The 22,013-nt window shown below is 31.6% G+C and overlaps 1 protein-coding gene across 5 annotated transcripts; it reads right to left on the bottom strand.

Annotated features, from left to right (window-relative positions):
• Window positions 1-1,961: 1,961 nt before the first annotated feature.
• Window positions 1,962-21,635, bottom strand: LOC108687054 (atlastin). 5 transcript variants are annotated; one of them, XM_018192662.1, is made up of 10 exons: window positions 11,291-11,892; window positions 10,457-10,537; window positions 5,388-5,647; window positions 4,445-5,224; window positions 4,099-4,320; window positions 3,789-4,003; window positions 3,632-3,698; window positions 3,490-3,519; window positions 2,858-2,890; window positions 1,962-2,545 (listed from the first exon to the last, which is right to left on the bottom strand). In XM_018192662.1, the coding sequence occupies exons 1-10, from the start codon at window positions 11,502-11,504 to the stop codon at window positions 2,411-2,413; spliced, it is 2,037 nt and encodes a 678-aa protein (XP_018048151.1). In that variant the 5' UTR covers window positions 11,505-11,892; the 3' UTR covers window positions 1,962-2,410. The 5 variants fall into 5 exon arrangements, with proteins under 5 accessions (XP_018048151.1, XP_018048148.1, XP_018048149.1 ...); XM_018192659.1 differs by lacking the exon at window positions 2,858-2,890; XM_018192661.1 differs by lacking the exons at window positions 1,962-2,545; window positions 2,858-2,890; window positions 11,291-11,892 and adding exons at window positions 3,066-3,223; window positions 21,486-21,635.
• Window positions 21,636-22,013: the final 378 nt, after the last annotated feature.

The raw sequence follows: 22,013 nt of genomic DNA, 5'->3' as shown, positions 1-22,013 counted from the left end.
TATATATATATATTTAATTTGTTACAATCATTATCTTTTTTATTACAATATTTATTAGTATAAAATGGATTGAAAGATAGAATTATATACGTGCAGTAAATATACATAATGCATTTCTACACACGTTTTTTATAATACAAAATTTTCGACGTAACTTTGTCAATAGCTACGACTACAAATTATTATAGTGTCATGTTTATATATTTTTAATTACATTATAACTGTGTAAAATAGGATATTACAAGTTCTTCTTTCATACAAATATCCATATCAGAAATGATTTGGACAATCTATTTGATTAACCTTCATATATTTGTCAGTTCCTAATAATTTTATAAAATTACATAATACAATTTCATTTTGATGTGGAAAAATTGTGATTTAATAATAATTGTTGTTACATATTATCTCAAGTTTGAAATATGATATCATGATAAAGAATAATGGTCTAAATATTAAGTGCAACTGTTGAATTTGATCACAAACTTGAGTTGATATGTATTCATGTACACTAAACTCATTTACTTATATATCTATTAAAAATGAAATTTGAGAAATTCTATAAAATTAATAAATAAAATTTAGCACGGGACATAAGATCTCTTGTAAATTCAAAATTATATCTTAATGGCACCTCCATAACCATGCGTTTCCGCTAAATTATTTTCTATTATCCTACATACACCCATTCTGCATAAAATACAATGAGATAACGAATATGGCTCCATTAATAATACAAAACTGTTTATTCACTTGTATCGTTGTATCTCAACTAGTAAAACAAATATATCAATCAGTATTATTTTTAAAGCTGCCTCTAATATTTATTAAGAAATTGAAGACATCATTATAAAGAATAATAAAGCGGTTTAAATTTTGAATCTAACGTGTTATAAAATAGCAATTATATTTTGGTGTGCAAACGTGAGATTATTTTTTTACATACGTCTTCATGAAGTAAATATTTCAAAATATAAACCACATATAAATAAATTATAGTGTTATTAAAACCACCACCAAGTATATTTATAATTTTTACTATATTAGAAAAAGTATAAATTATATATTTTTTAAAATAACGTATACATTTATTAATAAATTTGCAATAATTATCTTTATAAAATTTTACAAGTCCAGTTTTATAATTCATTAATAAATTTCGTGTTTAAAAATTAGAATTCCATGCATATGTATAAATAAAAATAAATTTATACCCTATCAACTATATTATAGATCGAAGTATATTAGCAATTCACTTGGCAAGACTTGGTAGAGTTTTAATACACGCATACGTCAAATTATCAAAATTACTCATTGAACAAAATTCAGTGGAAATAAAAAAGCTAATGTTTTTTATATTTGCTAATTGTTTTTAGATAACATTATAAATCTGATAAATTTAATAATAATAATAATAATTAATCAGTTTTATTGATGAATTAAGTAATAATATTAATCACTTTTATTCAATGAGCAATATAGAAAATGGAGTTCAGCATATCTACACAAATTTAATTACTATTAACAGCGTGTTGGTAATAAGACTTATATTACTCTTAAGTAGATTAATGTAATCGGGCAACTTCGAGATATTGCATTTAATAAAGTCATATACTACAGCAATATGGCGTATGAATATCTATATCGTAGTTAAATAAATTCTAAGTATTTTTATCACTTTTTTTTTCGAACTATGTAGAATATGTGAATAACATCGCGTGCAATATGTACATCCTTTTATTAAACAGTAGTCCAGTACAACTCATGTTACGCATTTCTGGCACGAATGAAATCTGAACTTCGTTAGTCCAAGCATATAAATAACACATAAAATAACAAAGACATAATGCAAAACAAATCCTTCTTATTAAAATAAAAATTAACTGCAAAATGCATTTTAAATGTAATGGATTACTTCAACAGGAAAATTTCATATACTTAATGGAAACGAAAAAATTGTTACATAGGGACTTATTTTTTCCTATTTCTTAATATTTTTTTACAAATGCACTTTTCTACCTTTTGATAATTTGCAATAACTTTAAATATATTAACATCCCCATGATAAAACTTTCAGGTCAAGCTACAATAATAATATTTTTCACCAGTACAAGATTTTATTTTTACAACATCCATATCAAGGATATACTAGGCAATACTAGTAATCACACGATTTCCATCAATCTAACGCTGTTTTATAATTAGAATACATCGTATATACATTCACAGTCATTTTCAAATTAGTGCTTCCAAGCCATAATGTTTAATCCAGTTTTAAACAGAGAAAAAACTATTCATGGCGGTATGTCAAAACATTACGATATTTTTTGTAAAATTTGATTATGCCACTTAACATAAGGATGCGATATTTCGATTCGTTTAAATGATTAGGATATTACGGGAATGAATGTTACAATAATTTAGGCTTGCCATTGGCAGTGACAGTGGCGTTCATTGTTGAATTCGTTACCGCTATTTCAGCAGCCTGCGCCACTGCTACAGACACGGACTTCTCCACAAATTGTTGGTAGAGTGGCTTCATGAACTGAACAAAAGTAAAAATCATTCTTTCCATCAAAACTGCACTATTTTATGACAATTATAATATGTGAAACTACATAATTGTGTTATTTCCAAAAATTTCGAGATTTTTTTTGTTGTTTTTTAGTTACGAGCAGCGTTTATTTTATGAAACTTAATATATTAATATCGAAGAAATATTAATAGTTATAAGGAAGAAATAGATTTTTTGATTAAGCAGTGTTATGGATGTAATGTTTGGAAAGAGAAAAATATGTAATCAGATTAATAGAGTTCAAAATTTGATTATATATACTTATGTAGCCGAATGTCATACCTTTTCGAGATATTTGCTCCTGTTAGCACTCAGCTTATGACAGGAATAAAAAAAAGACAATAAAAAATAGTAATATTAAAGGTTATGCTTTTATAAAACGGTTTTGGTTAGTAAGAAAAAAATGTGCAAAACATAGATGTGTAAGGAACATAGAAGACTTGAAGAAAGAAGCAATTTGGAATTAAAGATAATTAAAGACTAAAATTAGAAAAGAAAAAAAGCGTGTGATCAGATGTAGCCATGTCTGCGAAGATCACGATAAGTAAAATGACATATAGGTATTGCAAATACAATTACGATAATGGACAGGATTAGGTATCTTAATGTATAAATTAATTTATAACAAAGATGAGCGCATAGCCAGACCTGTTGCAATAAAAAAATGTTAAATATTAATCATTATACAAACTATATTAATATGCAAAATATATTATGACAAGTGCTGCTTGTATGTAACATATAAAAACAGATATAAATTTTATGTGTGATTTTAGTGAACATTTCAATATTTTAGGAACATTTTATGCTACTAATTTTAACATCTTTTATGATTAATATTTTATAACCAAGTACATTAAAAAACGAGTACATTAGACGTTTAATAAACTAATAAATGAGTAAAAAATCTCTACCTTTCTCAAATATCGTTTTTCATTAGTACACTGTGAACATATAATCTTTATCAGAAAGGTGTTATATCCATATGATAAAATTCAAAGCGGGTACACAGAGAAAATAAAGAATTTTACTTTTTAAGAAGATGCTTGTACTTACATTTTCCCATATCTTACTGGCTAAGTCATCTATTTGTGTTCCAATTTCTCTGAACTCTCCACTATACCTAAATAATATCCAAACAAATATGATATTCAGAAATTCTGATTGTACTGTAGGATAATAGGAAATTGTAACAAATGCAACATTTTAATACCTTATATATGCCCATAAGACAAGTGTGAGAAGACCAACACCCATAATAAGATTACATACATTCGCTATTGTGTACAGACCAACAAGACCAAATATTCCGGATAAAATGTACATAGTAACGGCAATTGCGAAAAACACTGCTGGCGTCCGCGCTGCTTTAAAAATATTTTTGCTTTCATTGTGCGCCTTAAATTGCAAGAAAGCGTCATCCATGTCCTATATTGCAAAAGGAAAATAATTTATGATAAAGTAAATATTAAAAAAAAAAAAAAAATTAAAAAACTAGTATTTAATTAAATGTGCGTATTTGCCTTAATTAATTTTTCCATATATATTTGACTGAATTCTTCTCCGCCCATCTTTCGTTTATTTTGGAATTGACGAAGAGCTGAGTCCATACAATGTTGATGTTCAGATTCTAAGTGAGCAGTCGCTAAAAACGGTTTCGCTCCACCACACACGGTCTCCATCATCTGAAGGTACAAATCCTTAGCTTCTGCTACAGCGGTTAAGTTGTTAGCTTCCGCTGTGGCCTGTAAATGCAAAATGCAATTACTGCGGTTTAGATGATTACCCGTTTCAGTTGAATAAAAACAAAGGATCGACTTGTAAATAAAAACCGCAAATTGTAGAAGCACACCGTTAAATTATACGTACCACAAGCATACTTTTCGGTTCGGGAAGTTCATCTCCCTTATAAAGATTGATATAACTTTTGAAATATTCCAACAGATCTTTCGCTTTCACGACCTGGCCGTTGATCTTTTTGGTCACTAGATTTTCCGGCGCCAGTATCATTGGTATGAGTACTTTTAATTGTTTCTTAAATTCGGTTTGTATCTCAGATAATCTACCATCAAATTTCGGATTCGTTGCGATCTCTAAACCAGGATGCGGCATGAGGAAACACGATATATCCGAAAAACAGGACTTAATGTGCTTTCGCAAGCTTTGCAATTCCGCATGCTGCCTATCAGAAATCTCCAGTCTTTTGTCGAGCAATTTCTTTCCACCATTTGCACCATAATCGGCTTCATACGGATAAACCCAGTCTCTGACTAAGAACTGTAGTCTCTGAAAAGGTGTACTATCGGAGCTCTCTAGTGCCAATCTACCATACTCGGTGAACAGTTGTAGATGCTGAAGATCGTCTTCCTGAATATTTTGCGACAGGTTGTATATTTGCACGGAGGATAGCATTGTACTCAATGCGAACACTGTCGCGCAATCCCGCACCGTTGACTGACTGTCGAAAGCGCCTTGAGTGTCCATAAGAATCACAGCGATCTCTTCACCATTCGCCAAGGTAGCGGGATAAACCTTCGACCACATCAGTATTCCTGTAGTATCTCTCTCGGAACCACCTCGCCATGAAAAACCACTTAATGGTTCGTCCTCGGCGCCCAACCAGGAATCGGTATTATTTTGTAATATATACTGTTGATTGAAGTAATGCGTATGGTCATATTTATCCAATAATCGATTTTGTGTCGATTGATAAAAAGTAAACATGAAACAAATTTAATAAGTATCTATGTATATGTAATTCTTTTTTAATTTAGACAATTAAAGTAACAGTCAATCAAGCATGAATACCTACCTTGTTGTTCATGTAACGAAGAAAAAAGTCAAGAAGGAAACTTTTGCCTTTCCTGAAGGCACCAGCAACAGATACCACAACCACACTTCTATCTTTCACGTCGTCATGTAGGAGAATTTCTGACAATGCAGCTTCATCTAATTCAAAGGTATGATCTGGATGGGCAAGTACTACTTGAACAGGCTGCCCACCATCCATGTCTTGGATCTGTCCGTTTTTCGGCAAGAGCCTTTCTATCCGATCGAGCTTTCCTAGATAATCTGCAAAAGAAAACTGGACTAAAAATCTATTACAGACAATAGATAATAATAAATAATAATAAATATTGAAGAATTGAAAGATTCAAGAATAAAATAAATTTCATTATTTTATCTTCATCAGTAATAATGGAGCATCTGAAAAATAAATTTTTTTTTAAGTTACAAAATTTAAACTGTGCCATCAATACTTCGTTGCCCAAAAAAGTACAAGGAACAAAGATATGAAAAATGTATACAAAGTAATGTTTTAATACTAGTCTAAGTACGTGGAGTACTAAGAAGTGGATTCAGGTAATTTATTGCATAGGGCATCAAAACAAGTCTAAGAATAAAATAGCCGCCGGTTATATATCTAACGTTGATCTATGACATATGCCTGACATCAACTGTAAGACTAACTGAGAATTTAAATTACTAATGGAAATGGCAGACTAACTAAGTAGAAAATCAAATGTAAGCTACAGAAAGACTATATTGTTAAATATTTCATTGGTTAAATTAAAAAAAATTATACAACTAAAAAAAATTATACAACTATTTGCAATTAATTTTTTTGAATCTAAAAAATCTAAGATAAAAGTTATCCACTTAACTTTCAGTTACCACACTAGTGCGAATTTGGCTTCTCCATTTTTCATCATATGTAACTTTGAAATGAAAAAAGCAAAAGTAGTTCAATTATATAATTTTTTAAAGTAAAATTTTTCTAGGAACTCATTGGTAATAATTAAGCATCAAAATTAAGCAGAAACAATATTTTTATTGCAAGAAATTGTTAATTAAGAAAGTAATAAATTGAAAAATGAACTCTTTTCAAAAATTGCTGCGAAGCATTAGTGTGATAAATATTAATTATATATTATGATGTATTAGGTGTACAATTTTGCTTCCGCCGTTTTCTTATAGATGGCTTTAGCGGTAAGTGATGGTCGAAATAGATCATAGACGCCATACAATAAAATTGGGCATCTGTCAACATAACTCCATAGAAACATTAGTCGATTTGTGTCTGCATCATAAAGTTATTCTCGATTGAAAATGTCAGTTTACGAGCCAAATTCTCGTCTTTTGCGGGAGGTTTTAATTTTTTGCTTCAATATGAAGAAATCTGCGGCTGAGGCTCATCGAATGCTCTCAAATACTTATGGTGAGGCCGCTATTAGTAAAAGAACGTGTCGTGAGTGGTTTTAATGCTTCAAGAACGGTGATTTTGACGTCCAAGATCATGCTATGTATTTGGTGGGACCAGCTCGGCATAGTGTATTATGAACTGTTAAAACCGACTGAAACAATCACAGGCGATCGAACGCAATTGATGCGTTTAAGTCGAGCATTGAAAGACAAACGGCCGCAATACAACGAGAGACACGATAAAGTGATTTTGCAGCATGACAATGCTCGACCCCCCCATGTTGCGAAAGTGGTCAAGACATACTTGGAAACGTTGAAATGGGAAGTCCTACCCCACCCGCCGTATTCTCCAGACGTTGCTCCCTCTGACTATCACTTGTTTCGATCAATGGCACACGGCTTGGCTGACCAGCCCTTCCGGTCTTATGAAGAAGTAAAAAATTGGATCGATTCGTGGATAGCCTCAAAAGGTGACCAGTTTTTTCGACGCGGGATTTGTACGCTACCCAAAAGATGGGAGAAAGTAGTGGCCAGCGATGACAATACTTTGAATCATAAATATATAACCAGTTTTTTACAATAAAGCCTCGAATTTCGGAAAAAAAACGGCGGAAGCAAAGTTGTACACCTAACAATAAATTAATAATGTTATCATGTATCTATATAATAAAATAAAGATTTTTAAATCTTGTCAATGTATCATTTTTTTAATTTAAGTGCAACAGATTTCTCTTTAAAATGCTGTTTTCTAGTAAATATGGAAAAAGTTGAGTTTCTCTATTAAAAGAAATAATATACGAAGAATACCATTATGATACAAAGGTAGAATACCTTTCAACTAAACTAGATAAAGCGAAACAAGAAATGCTTGTTCTCAAAATTATTATTGTATAATAAACTAACTGTTAGAATAACTATCGTTATTCGTGTCATGAGATCAGTAATATTTACACGGCAAAACATCCTGGGAAATTAGTTACAGGAAACCTCCGTTCTACTTCTTATGTTTTTTTGCTGAATAACAGATGTTTACCAGAATGTGTAAAAATTGTGTTCTAAATTGCTATTTACATATCGCAAATGATCTTTATTATCCAATTACTTTTATTATTATTTTTTTATTATTCTCTTAACTTTTGCGTATTTAAAAAATAATTTCAAGTTTTTTCTTAATGGTAAACTTTTTATTTCTTACAATTATATCTGTCACAATTTAATTTTCAAATAAAAAAAAAACGTTAGGCTTGTACGAAGAAATTGATTTCATCATATTTTCACACACAATTTTTATTAACGATATCAAAAGATATCATGAGCAACTAAAGTTTGATAATCAATGATAATCAGTAATTGGATATATAATCTTAATAATGGATATAATAATTAGATACAAGAATCAATAGACGTTATTTATATTTTTTGTTTGTCGCACTTTTCTGACTATTTTGAAATACGATAAAATTTTCATTAGTATATGGTGATGAGCAACAAGTTCGAAATGAAAATGGGATAATTAACAAAATATATAATTTAAATAAAGTTGTATATTTTTTTAGACATTTCCAACTTTCATAATACATTGACAATCCATTGACAATATCGTGTTATATGACAGTCGACGTTTTCAATGACACCGCATGATATGCTTCGTCATACTAAAGGCATCACACTCGATTTATGCGTGGTATCTTTAATATTCGTTTCATTTGTTATTTCTTTTATATCCGATGACTTTACGTTTTTATCGAGAATCTTGCTTATGCAATAACAACTTCTCAGTTAAGAATGCTGCAAGATTTCAAACAAATTATAAAAATACTAAAAGACACTATAAAGTTATTATATATGTATTTTAAATAATTATTATATTTTCTTGTTATATTTTTTAAGAGAATTTTAAATTCTTGCGAATACACATCATATTTATTGTTTCAAATTCTGTCTTTTAAAGTTATTATATATGTATTTTAAGTAATTATTATATTTTCTTGTTATATTTTTTAAGAGAATTTTAAATTCTTGGGAATACACATCATATTTATTGTTTCAAATTCTGTCTTTTAATTATATCTCTTAATAACGATCGCATTTATGTCGACACTGTTGCCAAATTATTTCAGGAGTTTCTGGGATATTTATATAAGTATCATTATCATTGATTTCATGTTCATTATTGTTGATTTCGTTAAAAGATGCGCGAACTGTATGTGGTATCTATTAATATTCATATTAAATTACGAATGTATTTTAATAAGATTAAGTGCGCAGGATACATTTTTAATTGCGAATAACGTTCAGATCGAGACCGACACAGTCTTATATTGTACAATAAAATCGTTTCTTTTAACAACCTGCGATGACTATATTGTGAACGAACAGTCAATTATACTGATGTGGATGCCAATTCTATGATTTCTTTTTTTTCTTTCTATATTTCTACTTGCACGACAGATTTTTACGTCATTGTTATTTATGAATAGTCTATGCATCATCTTCTAATCTCCATGAATTCGTCTTATTTCACAATCGTAAAAATTATTACCGCGTTACAGTAAATATAAGATCATGGATTTCTGGAAATGACAAAGAAAGGGAACGCATAGATTCAATTAACTTAAATGTCAGAAAGAACTGAATCAAAAGTAATAGAGAAATAACGTTGGTAGGAACATAATAATATATAATATTCAAAATATTTTAAGAATTATTTTAGTTTGATTCTATTCATCACACGCAGATATCTTTTTCGCATAATTTATCGCAGGTTAAAATATTAGATTTTAATTTGCAAATACATGAATGAATCAAACTAATAAGCATCTAAAAATTCTTCATGTAAACATTAAAATAGCTTTCTCAATAAAAAAGCAAATATAAAAATAACATGTCATTATTAAAATATGTTCAATAAAGTTATCATTAATAATTAATCTTAATAACAGATAAAAGTATAAAGAAATTAAATTTGGGATATTTGTGTTACATTGATCGTTTATACATAAAGTACAACACTTTGCGATTTTCAGATTTCTCGTGATTTAATAATAAACTTTATTTAATAATAAACTCATTGCATCCTTTCCTTCGGATCCTGAATATTACAAGGCTTCACGTGAATTTAAAAGAACAAGACGTCTTTTGCCGCGAATGATCTGAAAAAGTTATAAATTCAAGGTAAAGAACAAAACCTCTTGCAAGAACCTCAGGAAGAACTCGAGCAATGCCTAGAAAGCTAAAATACTGGCCGAACTTAACGCAGAAATTTGATCCAGCGAGACTATCTAACGAGTCAACAAGTTGCTTTTGTTGGTTTTCGTACACAAAAGAAAAGACTTCTATTTATTAGAAAAAAAGAACTCTTATATGCGCACAAAAGTCGATCACTTTCGAAATTCACACGGAATCGTTACATTTTTAAGTTTTTAGCGACACACGGCGACTGTGATCAGTGATGCGATTTATGAACAAGAAAAGGTGAATAGACAATTTTAAGAAAGCAGTCGAACAAAACTTATGTCTTGTAATCCATTTCTTGTAATAATTATAAACTGACTTCAATCTCGATTTAATTTATATTCTTTATCTTTTTTTTATTCTTAGAACTAAAAAAAGGCAAAAAATTAATTGAATCGAAATTAAAATTAAACTAAATTAGTAGAAATAAATTAGCCAACTTACCCATATTTTCGATTGTTTTATGCTGTTGTCGTGGTACACGGTTCACGTTTTCGTCGAGGGTCGTCATCGGGGCCTTCGCGGCTGGAAATAAATTTTTAATATGTTTAGATCATTGTTTTATCAATTTTAATCATTATCGTTTAATCATTATCGTGCTTTGCGTAGAATCCAATTTATTATTAACCCTTCGTTTACAATCTGAGTTTTTTCTGGCACACACACGTAAGATTTCACTTATAAATTTCTCTAAAGAAAATTAGAGTCCGATTCCCCTCTTAAAATATTTTGTTAGTAATAAAGTATTAGTAATAGACGTTGAAAAGTAATTTCGAATTTTCCCACATTTTTGAAAGCCTAGAATAGTAAAAAAAAAACTTGAGATAGATAAAAAAGATTCAAAGTAGACGAAGAGAATCACAATATTGCTGAAGGTTAAAAACAATTAAAATCAGAAGATGAATCTTGATTATATAGATTTAAAATTAATAATGATTCACTGATATATTATCTAGGTTCTTAATAAATTTGTAAACATGAAGAAAACATAAATGTATCTATTGTAAATAAATGCATGTTGCAACCAATGTATTTCGCGAAGATAACTAGAAAGAAAGCAATACAAATTTATTTTATTGAATTTTTTAATGTTAACTTTTCAATTTTCCTCAAATTAATTATTATTTATAGAAAAATTAGTTTTAAGAACAAAGTACTATAAAAAAAAAAACCCGGAAAATCGAAAAATCAGGAAACACTAATTCAAATAGTTTCATGGATCAAGCACCGAGTCAGTCGATAAGATAATTGTATCAAAAAATCATCTGACAAACTAACTCGGCTTCTGTTGTGATTCCACAAATACGCTACGTTGTGTGCCATTCCCGAAATTGGAATTGTGAGCCGTCGTCACATTTGCGGTCTGCTGCGTCCTCGTTCTAGGCGGCCTCGCCGGTTCCTTTGATACATCCGACCTTTCCGACGGCCTTGACCCAGAAGGGTGGTCATTGTGCCGCTTCCGTCTCGGCGTTATAAATTTTCTCTCGGCCATATCACCGACTTTCACATTCGTCACCGAATCGACACGACGCTCAACAAAATAGAAACGAACGCGAAATAAATATATATCGAGGAAAAACACTCGACCACGGCGCGAAGATGCACTGTGCACACACGATACTTAGGTACTAAGTCCGCGAGGAGAGCCAGACTAGAAATATCCCGTTCGCTGATGGTCGGTATTCTTGAGGCCGTGCCGTGACGGTGAACCTCGCGAGTTGGCAGCATCCCACGAGTGACGATGCCACACCGATAGAAATCAACTGACACAATCGCAAAAATGTAGTGGGGCACCACATACATAGGCGGCAAGAGAATTTTCTTCAAGTTAATGCGTATGTGTGCGAAGTTTAACTAAACAGTCTCGCGTCATTTGGAGAACTCTCAAGTTGTATGCTCGAAAAATATTTTTGTAAATAAATATTTTATTCATACCATTAATGAATTTATTTTGTCAATGACAAAAAGAAACTCTGTCTCACATTATAGCTAAGGATTCTAACACTTCTTTAATTATTTTAGAAAACTGCATTCTTAATTATAGAGTACTCTTTTTCCTTACAACATCTCATATTATTTTTGTACAAATTAATCTTTTTTATTGCAATAAATATACAGATCTAATTAAATGATACTAAATTTTTGTAATCACGATTCTAAAATTTTCTAAGATATAAATGATGCACTAATGCAGTTTCCTGGTGACGCGACGCCGATGGAAATATACAGTCGCTCCATTTTTATGTTAGAAGTGGGGATAGAAGTCGGCATGAAAAATGCAAGACGGTATAAGATACAATGATATATATATTAATATTATCGACGTCTTTGCGTTAAGATGCCGTCTAAATTTTGTTCATCATGGATAAGAGTGACGATTGGCTGGAGAAAACGAGTGCAATTAGTGATAAAGGAGAATAAAATGACTGTGATTAAACATCTGATAGATGATAACGTCAAAAGATAAGGTCAAAATAAGATAACGTCAAAAGATAATGTTTTATAATTTTAAAGTACTTAATATTGTCGAACATTGATCATCGTGAAACAATTATGTACTATGAAAAAATATTAATTAAATATATAACATGTTAGATTAATTATTTTATGTGCCAGAGCATAATTATACAAGCTATCAAAAGAGTAAACAAAAAAAGGTAAAGTTTATCCTAAAAGAAAATGTAATATAAAAAATATACTTTTATTATGTATCATCAAATAATATTACTGTGAATGAAAGATAATAAGTTTAATCAGGTAAATGAAAATAATAAATATTTTGTATAAACAAGAATATAAGGACTTAATAAAAATTATGTATTAACGATTGTTAAAACGAGCAAGTTTAAAAGCTTTCAAATGCAGCGTAATAACAATAACTTAATTGAACACTGCCAGCGGCAATAAAATTATCATTGAGACTGATTACAAAAAAGCAATTGCTGACGTTATTTCTATAATATATCTTTCAGAAAAACATTTTGCTAAAATACGTGTTTATTATATTATTTCTATTAATAGAGCAGAAACAAGGATCAAAGTCACTATAGAAAATAATAATCAAACTAAGAAAAATGGTCTTGGTTGGATAAATAATAATTCTGGTAGAAAATAAACGATTCATTTTCTGGTTAAGACTATTAGAATTCTAATAGATTTTACCAGAAATATTATATCAACAAGAATTATCTCAACTAAAATTCTAATAAATTTAACCAGAAATTTCTGATTCGTCTATTTTCAACCAGAAATTTTTTTCATTGCAATAATAAATACATAAAAATTATCATACATAATTAAGCATATTTTTCAATGTCTCAATTACAATATATAATAATCTGTTATTCGTATCTATATAAAAATGAGTTTTGAAATTTTATAGCTGTATGCAAAACGATTCATAATAATTGTTTCTAAATGCAACATTTTACGAAAAAATTATAACGAGATGTAAAAGTAGATTTAAAATAACAGGAAATAATTACTTATAAATTATTTAAAAAAAACTTAAAATAATGTAAACAAGTTTTTCATTATTAACATTTTTATCTTATTTGTAATCAATTTAGACTTTTATGAGAAAATTACACAGAATTAATACAATTTTCGGGCGAAAAATAATTAGAATAATCAATTGATAAAATAATTAAGACTAGAAAATCTGTAATTAGTGATAACATTAGTGACAATATAAAAACGTGTTGAATAATATTATTTTTTGAGTATCATACATGTACCTTGGACTTTCTTGACCTTTGAATCGTTTTACAGACAGTTTTTTGCATAGATTCATGATGTACGTGGCTAATATCTTTGCGTAGAAGAAATAACGAGCTTAAGTTTAATTTAGAAATGGACACGAATAATTTCGTACACACGCATTTGAGTACGCCAACTGGGAAGAAGTTCGCGCCATATGTCGCAAATATTGGCACTGCATCCTTGCGAAACTTTTAAGCGATGCCACATAAATGTTATAAGTAGAAATTATTGAAAAACGTAATAGATGGATAATATATCGCAATTTGAATATTCATTAAAACTATGCAAAAATATTTAAATATTATCTTAAAAAAATATCTTACATACATTATAAATGTATAATACATACGTTATAAAAAATTACAATGGCAACTTTTAATACATCGTTCATATTAAAAGGATTGAAAAAAATAAAGTCTTCCATTATATTTTGCAATAATTTTAGATTTTCTAAGAATATATAAGACAAACATTTTTAAAAAATTAATAGCAAAATATTATTTATTTTATAATGTTTAAAGAGAAAGATAAAAGTTTATACGGATACTTAGATAATTCCTATTTCCGGAAAGTTTAGTTTTAATGTACATCGATAGTTTCCTCTGCTTTCAAGAATACTTCTTGACATTACGCGTTGCTTTTCTACTTTGAGCGATTGTTAAATCGCACTGCCGATTTACGAGCTAGGTAACGTTGTCGAAGCAAACATAATCAAAGTCAGTGGCTACCATGAGAATTTTACCAATGAGGATTTTAGATCGATACTCGATTTGCACGGGTGGTAAACCATGAAGTTAACGATTGCAATGAGTGTTACACGTGGAATTACGACGTGCTTTCCTAAGATATTTATTTTATGAAGGTATATCCCCCGCTAGAGCATTTACACTGTGCGAAGGCAAATGTTTTACGACAAATGAGGGTTTACTGTGAGAAGGAAAAGCCGAATCGGCGAACGAGAAAGAAATAAAAAATCATCTCCCTCCCACCCATATAAACGAACGAGAGTGAGTAAGGATTATTGTGGCTCCTTCAGACATCTCGGTTATCGTTAATCTCGCACGCGATGCTATCCAGTATGAAGTTTATTTATATTTCCATCTCCATATATATGCCAAGCGTAACCGCAACTCCCGAAGTTTATATGCAAGACTGTATACAGTTTGGTTATGAACTCTACAACATATGAAAGGTTTCTATCCGTTCAATTTTGCGAGTTACAGCCGGCAAATTCTTAAATCTTCATTCTTCTAGCGTTACGCTGAATGAAATAAGATATTTTTCTATCAAAACATTATTTTATCGTATTACGTGACAAATGTTAATTTTTAATCAATAAAAATTTAGTAACTAAAATTTAGTAACTAAAATTTAATAGCTAAAATTTAGCATAAAAAAATTTGATTAAAACGATCTGAAATAATATAATTTCTCATCGTTGATTTGGTTACTTTGATGCAATTTGTAAGAAGCGAATTACCTTTTAACAATTTTAACATTTTACAAGAAAATAAAATCGCGATCGAAAGTATCCCAAGTTTAATTATGGAAGACACATTATTGGTATATTGTAATACACTTTGCAACGATAAGTTTTATTGCAATTTTCAGCTAATTGACTCGCATCATATACATATAGAGTAGCTTGTATAGAAATTCAATATCATTGAACTTTCCTCTTCTAAAGGCCATACTTTACAAAGTTACCGGGATAAGTTGGCACGTGCACGTCTCTCTCACGTCGTGCGATAAAAAAATAAAAGAAGTATGCCTCGTCATGCCATATGCAATTGTGCTTCGCTCGTTTTTACTACGAACCCTGACTAACTTGATTGCATCGTTGCATGGGTTATGAGAGAAAATGGCAGAGAGAAGTACGCGGGGATGTCTCAAAAACGCCATGATCGCGTTTTAGAGAGTGCGATGTCAGTTATGCTTACAAACGCGGGGTTCATTCTTTTATTTTATGACCTCAATGCAGTGCGTCGCCAGAACTTTAAATACAAAACGTCATCGCGTATGAGGACATAAAAATTCTTTATAGACTACAGGGACACGCAAACCATTCCATTATATCTTTAAACTTGATCCCTTTCTTTCTTTCTTTCTGCTATGGAAAGAACGATTTTATTGAAGTATTTAAAAACTTAGGTACTCACAGAAAAAAATAATTTTATGATTAAGAAAAGTAATTACTCAATTTACTTTCTTTCTATTAAGTTATAATCATCTTTAACAAAGAATATTTTCTTGATAATAATATTCTTGATAATATTCTCTATAATATCTTCAAATATCTTATTACAAATTAAAAAAAAATTAATAATTATTCGAAACAAGAATTAATTTTCTTTTAATGAATATTATATAAATGATCAAAGAAGCAACTTTATACAATAAGCAAATCAAATTTATTTTAATTTAATAATCTTGAATTGAAGTATTAAACTTATTAGAATTCAAAATATATTCGATGTAATAAACTTATGATAGATTTGCGGATATATAAATTTTTGAAATACTCGAAAAGGAATTATTATTTTCATATAATACGTATTTTTCTGTGTGTAGATGTAGATCTGAAAATAATTTTGTTGGATCATTAAAATAATTACGTCGGAAATACAAGCATGATAAACAATGCTGCAAAAAGTTTAGACATTCTATCAACCGGCTTGAGAGGTCAACATAATTATTTTCTGGTCTAACAAAATTATTTTCAGATTGTATCCAGCTAAAATTTTAAATACTTCAGCATAATTGTTCTTTCCGTATGGATCTCGATTAATGGCGCACTACCGATTGGCTTCCGATTCATCTGACTGAATAATGCAAGTCTAATTAGCGAAGTGCACAACGCGAGAGCACTCGATGAATCCGACTCGAGCGGAGATATGCAGTTTACATATTAAGTATGTATACGCGCGTATTGACGCGCCGAGAACGAGCATTCGCGTTGGCTCGATCGTCAGACCTCTCATCAACCAATTGACATCCTTTGTATAACTTTATACAGCTCGAGTTATTACGGCTTGAACAAGGATGCAAATTGACGCGAAATGTATCTGCATTATTTTCAAAATTACATTTTTTTCCTATCGTTTTTTCTAGTGTACATAATTGCATATCGGTTTTTCCTTTAAGATATATCACGCCCACTTAAAAAAGAATAATTGCTAATTAGCAGTGAAAATGTAGCGACATATGTGTTATTAGCTGAAGAGCAGTATACAATATCAGTTATAAGCGGATGCGAGAGAAATTCTAAAGAAGAAATACACGCTTAGTCATTAGGAAGGAGAAAAAATCGTTACGATCGTACATGATCACGTGTCTGAAAGTCACAGATAGTAGAATCGAGCACGTATAGCACACGCAGTGGAAACTTTTCCGTCGTCCAAGCCTAATCGCAGTCTCCAAGTCTCGCTAGATTTATATAGAGAAAGAAACGCTTCGTCGTGGTTACGAGAAGAGAAAGGTGACACGTCCCGCAGGTGGACGGCGAAGTACCACAGGAATCAACTTCAATTAACTCGGTGAATTGTCTCGGGCTTCGCCGGCGCACGCTCGTGTACGATGTAACGCCGGACTTCCGCCTAATTTATCGCGGGCGGCTCAGAAATTTATTGTTGAGGCGTTGTTCCCGTCCGGCGACGGACCGTCGTAAACTATCGGGAAAGCGGAGTCCTGGGCTCGTTTCCATCGGACGTGCATACACAGCGCAAGCAAAGCTATCGATGCTATTCAATAAAACACGCGCCACGTCGGGCTGAATAGGCGTATTCGCCAATATGCGACTCTCATTTCCCATCCCGGAACGACGTATACACGTGTGTGCGTGTGTGTTATTAGAGCGTTGCAGCTTTGAACGTGCTGACGCGCTTTTCTCATTCAATATATTGTCGCGCGGATTTCATTTAATGCGGAATAATATTACGATTTCCTGTTGTAAGAAAGGCATCGCCAGCGAGACGATAATTTACGAGAGAGAGAAACAAAGAGAGAGAGAGAGAGAGAGAGAGAGAGAGGGGAGAAAGAGAAAAAAATGCATCGGATTTCTCTGCATTGACGCGAAAAAAATGCATTTGCTAATTTCGCAACGAGACAGAAATATGCGTACACGTGGCTCGTCACCGAATTAAAGTGACGCCGATTTTAAAAAGAGCAACTTCGTTATTAACGTACGAACCCAACGTTCTCGCGTTTCCCTTCGCGCACGTTGTTTGTCGTCCTTTGATATTTTTTAATTCTGAAAATCAAATCAGTCGATGCCAGCGGATTCCCTGCAACCTGATTATCCGCGTCGCTCTCTTTCCTGTTCTTTTGCTTTTGTTTTCTGTTACTCCAGTATAAATATATTTTTTCAGTGATTCAGAGAATAAAGTTTTTGAACATAACGTTAATGTCTGTATCGATGTGATTGAATTATTAATTTTACGATATACTTAGAAAATTACAATCTCACCTACAATCACATAATGACAGATTAATTAAAACGCGTTATAAGTAAATCAATATTGATAACCCAGACAATCTTTTGTAATTCTAAAGTTTTCAACGCGAAAAGAAGTAGAATTATTAACACACATAATTATTAAAAATTTATAAAGTTGCAAATATAAATTTGTAAAATAGAGTCAGCAGTAATTATTTTTTTCTTTAAAAAAACAAGACTCAGTGTTACGTAATATTATTTTTGCAATATAACATATACCTCCATATAATATATATTTTTAATTACTTTCCTCAAAGTCGTTAACTTTTTGAATGAGTATAGGTGAGACGGCTATAATTATCTAGCTATAGATTTCTTTAAAATCTGGAAAAGAAAATTAAAAAGAACTGTCCAGATGTCAAGAAGTATTAAAGTTCACTATTTTTACATTTCTTTATGTCTATCTCATAAAGATATAGCTAATGTAAAATTTATCTTTACAGCGTCCCACTGATCTACGTATCTTTAAATTATTTAAATAAACTATCTAGTTAAGTTCACAATACATCATTATCTATCCAAACGTAGCACTATGTCCAAAATCAGAACACAAGACATTATTTAAATGTTTTTTTTTATATATATCTTATCATAACACGTCTCAGATGGTTCTATTACAATAATAGAAGATTAATTTTAATCTCGATTTAACTTACTGTTCATCTTTTTCTTAGCCTTAAAGGTGTTTGTAAGATATTTTTAAGTCTTGTACTCGATCCACAGTCTTACTTTAAGAGACCATAAGCCGTAAGTTTTAAGTAATATCGGCCACAGAATTTATGGTTTTAGGCCGTAAGAATTGGATTTTGCTAAATTTGCTTAAGTCTAACGGGTAAAGCCTAAAGACCGCGCAAAAACAGCTTAAAGATAGAAAATGTTATTAATCTCTTTTGATTTATGATTTACTTATGAACCTCTTAAAGGTTGTGGACCTTGAACATTATATTCTCATTTTGAACACGTGTGTTGTTTAGGTAAAATTAAAGGTCACGAAGAAATTTCTTAATAAAATTTATTCATAAATTTCTTGACCTTTAATTTTTAAGTATATATTTGTGAAATCGGATCTTAAAGTATACTAATAATATACATCAATGTAGAAAGCAACACGTAACCGGAAATAGAAACCAGAAAATAATGCGTTTCTTGCATCGTGTCTATTTCCGCTCTGATTTTACATCGTGTTCTAATTTTATCCGATTAATCACAATTTACTGTCGAGATGCTATTCGTATTTATATGACAATCGTTGATTAAAAAGATTGTTATATACAGTTGTAATGTTATTATATTAGTATTAGGCCTGTTCTTTTTGGCACTAGTTTATCTTTCTTCCTTTTCTCTCCAAGAAGAAAGAAGAGAAAGAAAGATGAACTGGTGCAAAAGTTTAGCCAAAAAGAATAAGCTTATTATCTCATCTACAATTGTGCAACAACTTGCATTAAGTTGATATTTTGTATACCACACACTACAAAATTTTTAAGGTTGTTGACTGACTGTTGAACAGAAAGACCTGAAAACTTCTCTGTCTTGCAATCAATCAACAGGTTTGAAAAGTTTTATCGTACGATGTATGAAATATCAGTCCTAAGCCCATTCTATAATTATATAAGTGTAGTTGTAAGAATCAATTACAGTCGATTATTCTCCTCATATTCGACTGTAGCTGCATTCCATTATTCATTGGGAATATGGAAAATCTATATATAATGTAGATTTTCAGTATTCACAGTAAAGAACGAAACACAGTCAATAATTGGTTAATTTTTTATGACTTAAGACTCTACGACCATTACGTTTTCTATTGTAGATTCCGCATTAGACTTGGCGGAAAGCTACTAATACGTTCCTAGGACAGCTTTTAATTACAATTATGTCGCGGCTTAATCGACTTGATGAATTTCAGACAACATTTAAAAGCGTTTTTATGTCTTTTAGATATGTATGTTTCAAAAGATGATTTTCAGGGCACGTATGGACTTGTTCAGAATGAATTTCAATTGAAATTATTTCATTTTCTTTACTCTCTAAGTTCTCTGGAATGAAATCTCACTCTAAAGAGTCAAAATTGAGTCAGTCTTGAAAAAGTAGCTTAATTTTCAATCTTTAAGAGTGAATGTTTGCTCTTCAAAGTAAGATTCTATACTCCAAACAGTTTTAAAGAGTAGAAAATGCTATAGAAATGTAGGAAATAGATGAGTAATTCCAATCTGAATCTATTTTGAATAATTCCATAATATTCATACCTTCTTATTTTAAAATTGTCTTAAATAATGTCTTAAGATGCTAATATATCCCTCTGATTGATTTATGACACTTTAAGACTGTACTTAAGACAATTTCAAATATAAGAATTATGAATACCAGCCTATGACGTCTTTTAAACATTTATGTCTGGGATTATTCAAAGGGGTCTGGGACTCGTTCAACAATTCTCAACTTTGCTGACTAATCGAAACGCAAGGTCGCGTGGATATACGCAGCGGGCATGGAGTTGTCACACTTTTGCCGCAAGCGGGCGGCACCTACGAGGACCACGCGTCGTCATCCTTTTTTTTTGACAGAAACCTCTCCTCATCCGTCAGGGCTCCAGCGTGCACGTAAGCACGATATTTATAGGCGCTCACGTTGATATGGGTTCTCTTACGCGTCCTATTATGCGAGCATGTTATAACCTTCACGGCCGCGTCGATCATGTTCTCGACAATCTTGATAGCCCTGCAACTTCGATATCATCTGTTGACATTGTCATTAGTTTAAGCACAATCGATGGAGGTGTGAACGCGTGATTCACACATGTCTCGTCTTTCGTCGAAGGAATTCGCGCGACGTCACTCCTTTTTCTTTTCTTTATGTCTCTCTCTCTCTCTCTCTCTCTCTCTCTCTCGTCCTCTTTCTCGTTTTGCCTTTCATCACGACGATTTGCGAATTTACGCATTGGTGTCGATCGCTCGTGAGCTCAAATAAAAATTCTACGGGCACGGGGAAGTGCAGATGGGATTCGGGAGTTGGGAAAGAAAGCGACGCGAGCGAAATGTCAAGCGAGAAAGCATGGACACACCGCGGCACGGTCACTCGCGCACAGCTGGCTCATATCGAAGATTAGTATTGTGGGCTCGCGATTTCGGCAATGTGTGAACGATCGACATCGCGCGACGTCTCACCGGCATTCCCTCGTGCTTGGCGAAACGATGAAAAGATAGACAAAATACTCACCCACATACGAGCTGCTGTGGTCGTCGTACTGTTTACGTTGTCCAGCGTCCGCCATGTTGCGTCGCGCGTGACGTCACTTCCGCTGTTGCGCGCCACAGCACTCGCAATTTCATCGGCGAACTTCACTGCTATTCGCCTGTTCGCACGCGCGTTCGATTGTAATAATAATGTCTGGTGCGTATGATCGACGTTCGTTGCCCTGATTTTAATCGATTACTTCTAGCGATGGAGAATGTGATATTGCTACCATGAGTATTAACGATTGGCAATCCTCTAGAAATGCGACGAGCGTTTCTGTATTTACGTTTCTAATTATAATTTTTGGGTTGATTTACGCCAATATTTATTATAACATATTGATGTTATGAAATTGGCCAATAGTTATTCCTTTAAAGAATAGAATGACTATGATTGGCCAGTTTCAAAATATCGACGTTATAACTTTGGCGTAAATTGTGTTAATGTAGTTCATCAAAATAACATCAAACAGCTCCAAAATAATTACTAATAAGATCTGGTTCCATTAAT

This window comes from Atta colombica, unplaced genomic scaffold (genome assembly GCF_001594045.1).
Source record: "Atta colombica isolate Treedump-2 unplaced genomic scaffold, Acol1.0 scaffold198, whole genome shotgun sequence".
NCBI lineage: Eukaryota > Metazoa > Arthropoda > Insecta > Hymenoptera > Formicidae > Atta > Atta colombica.
This window is presented reverse-complemented; position numbering and strand designations above follow the sequence as displayed.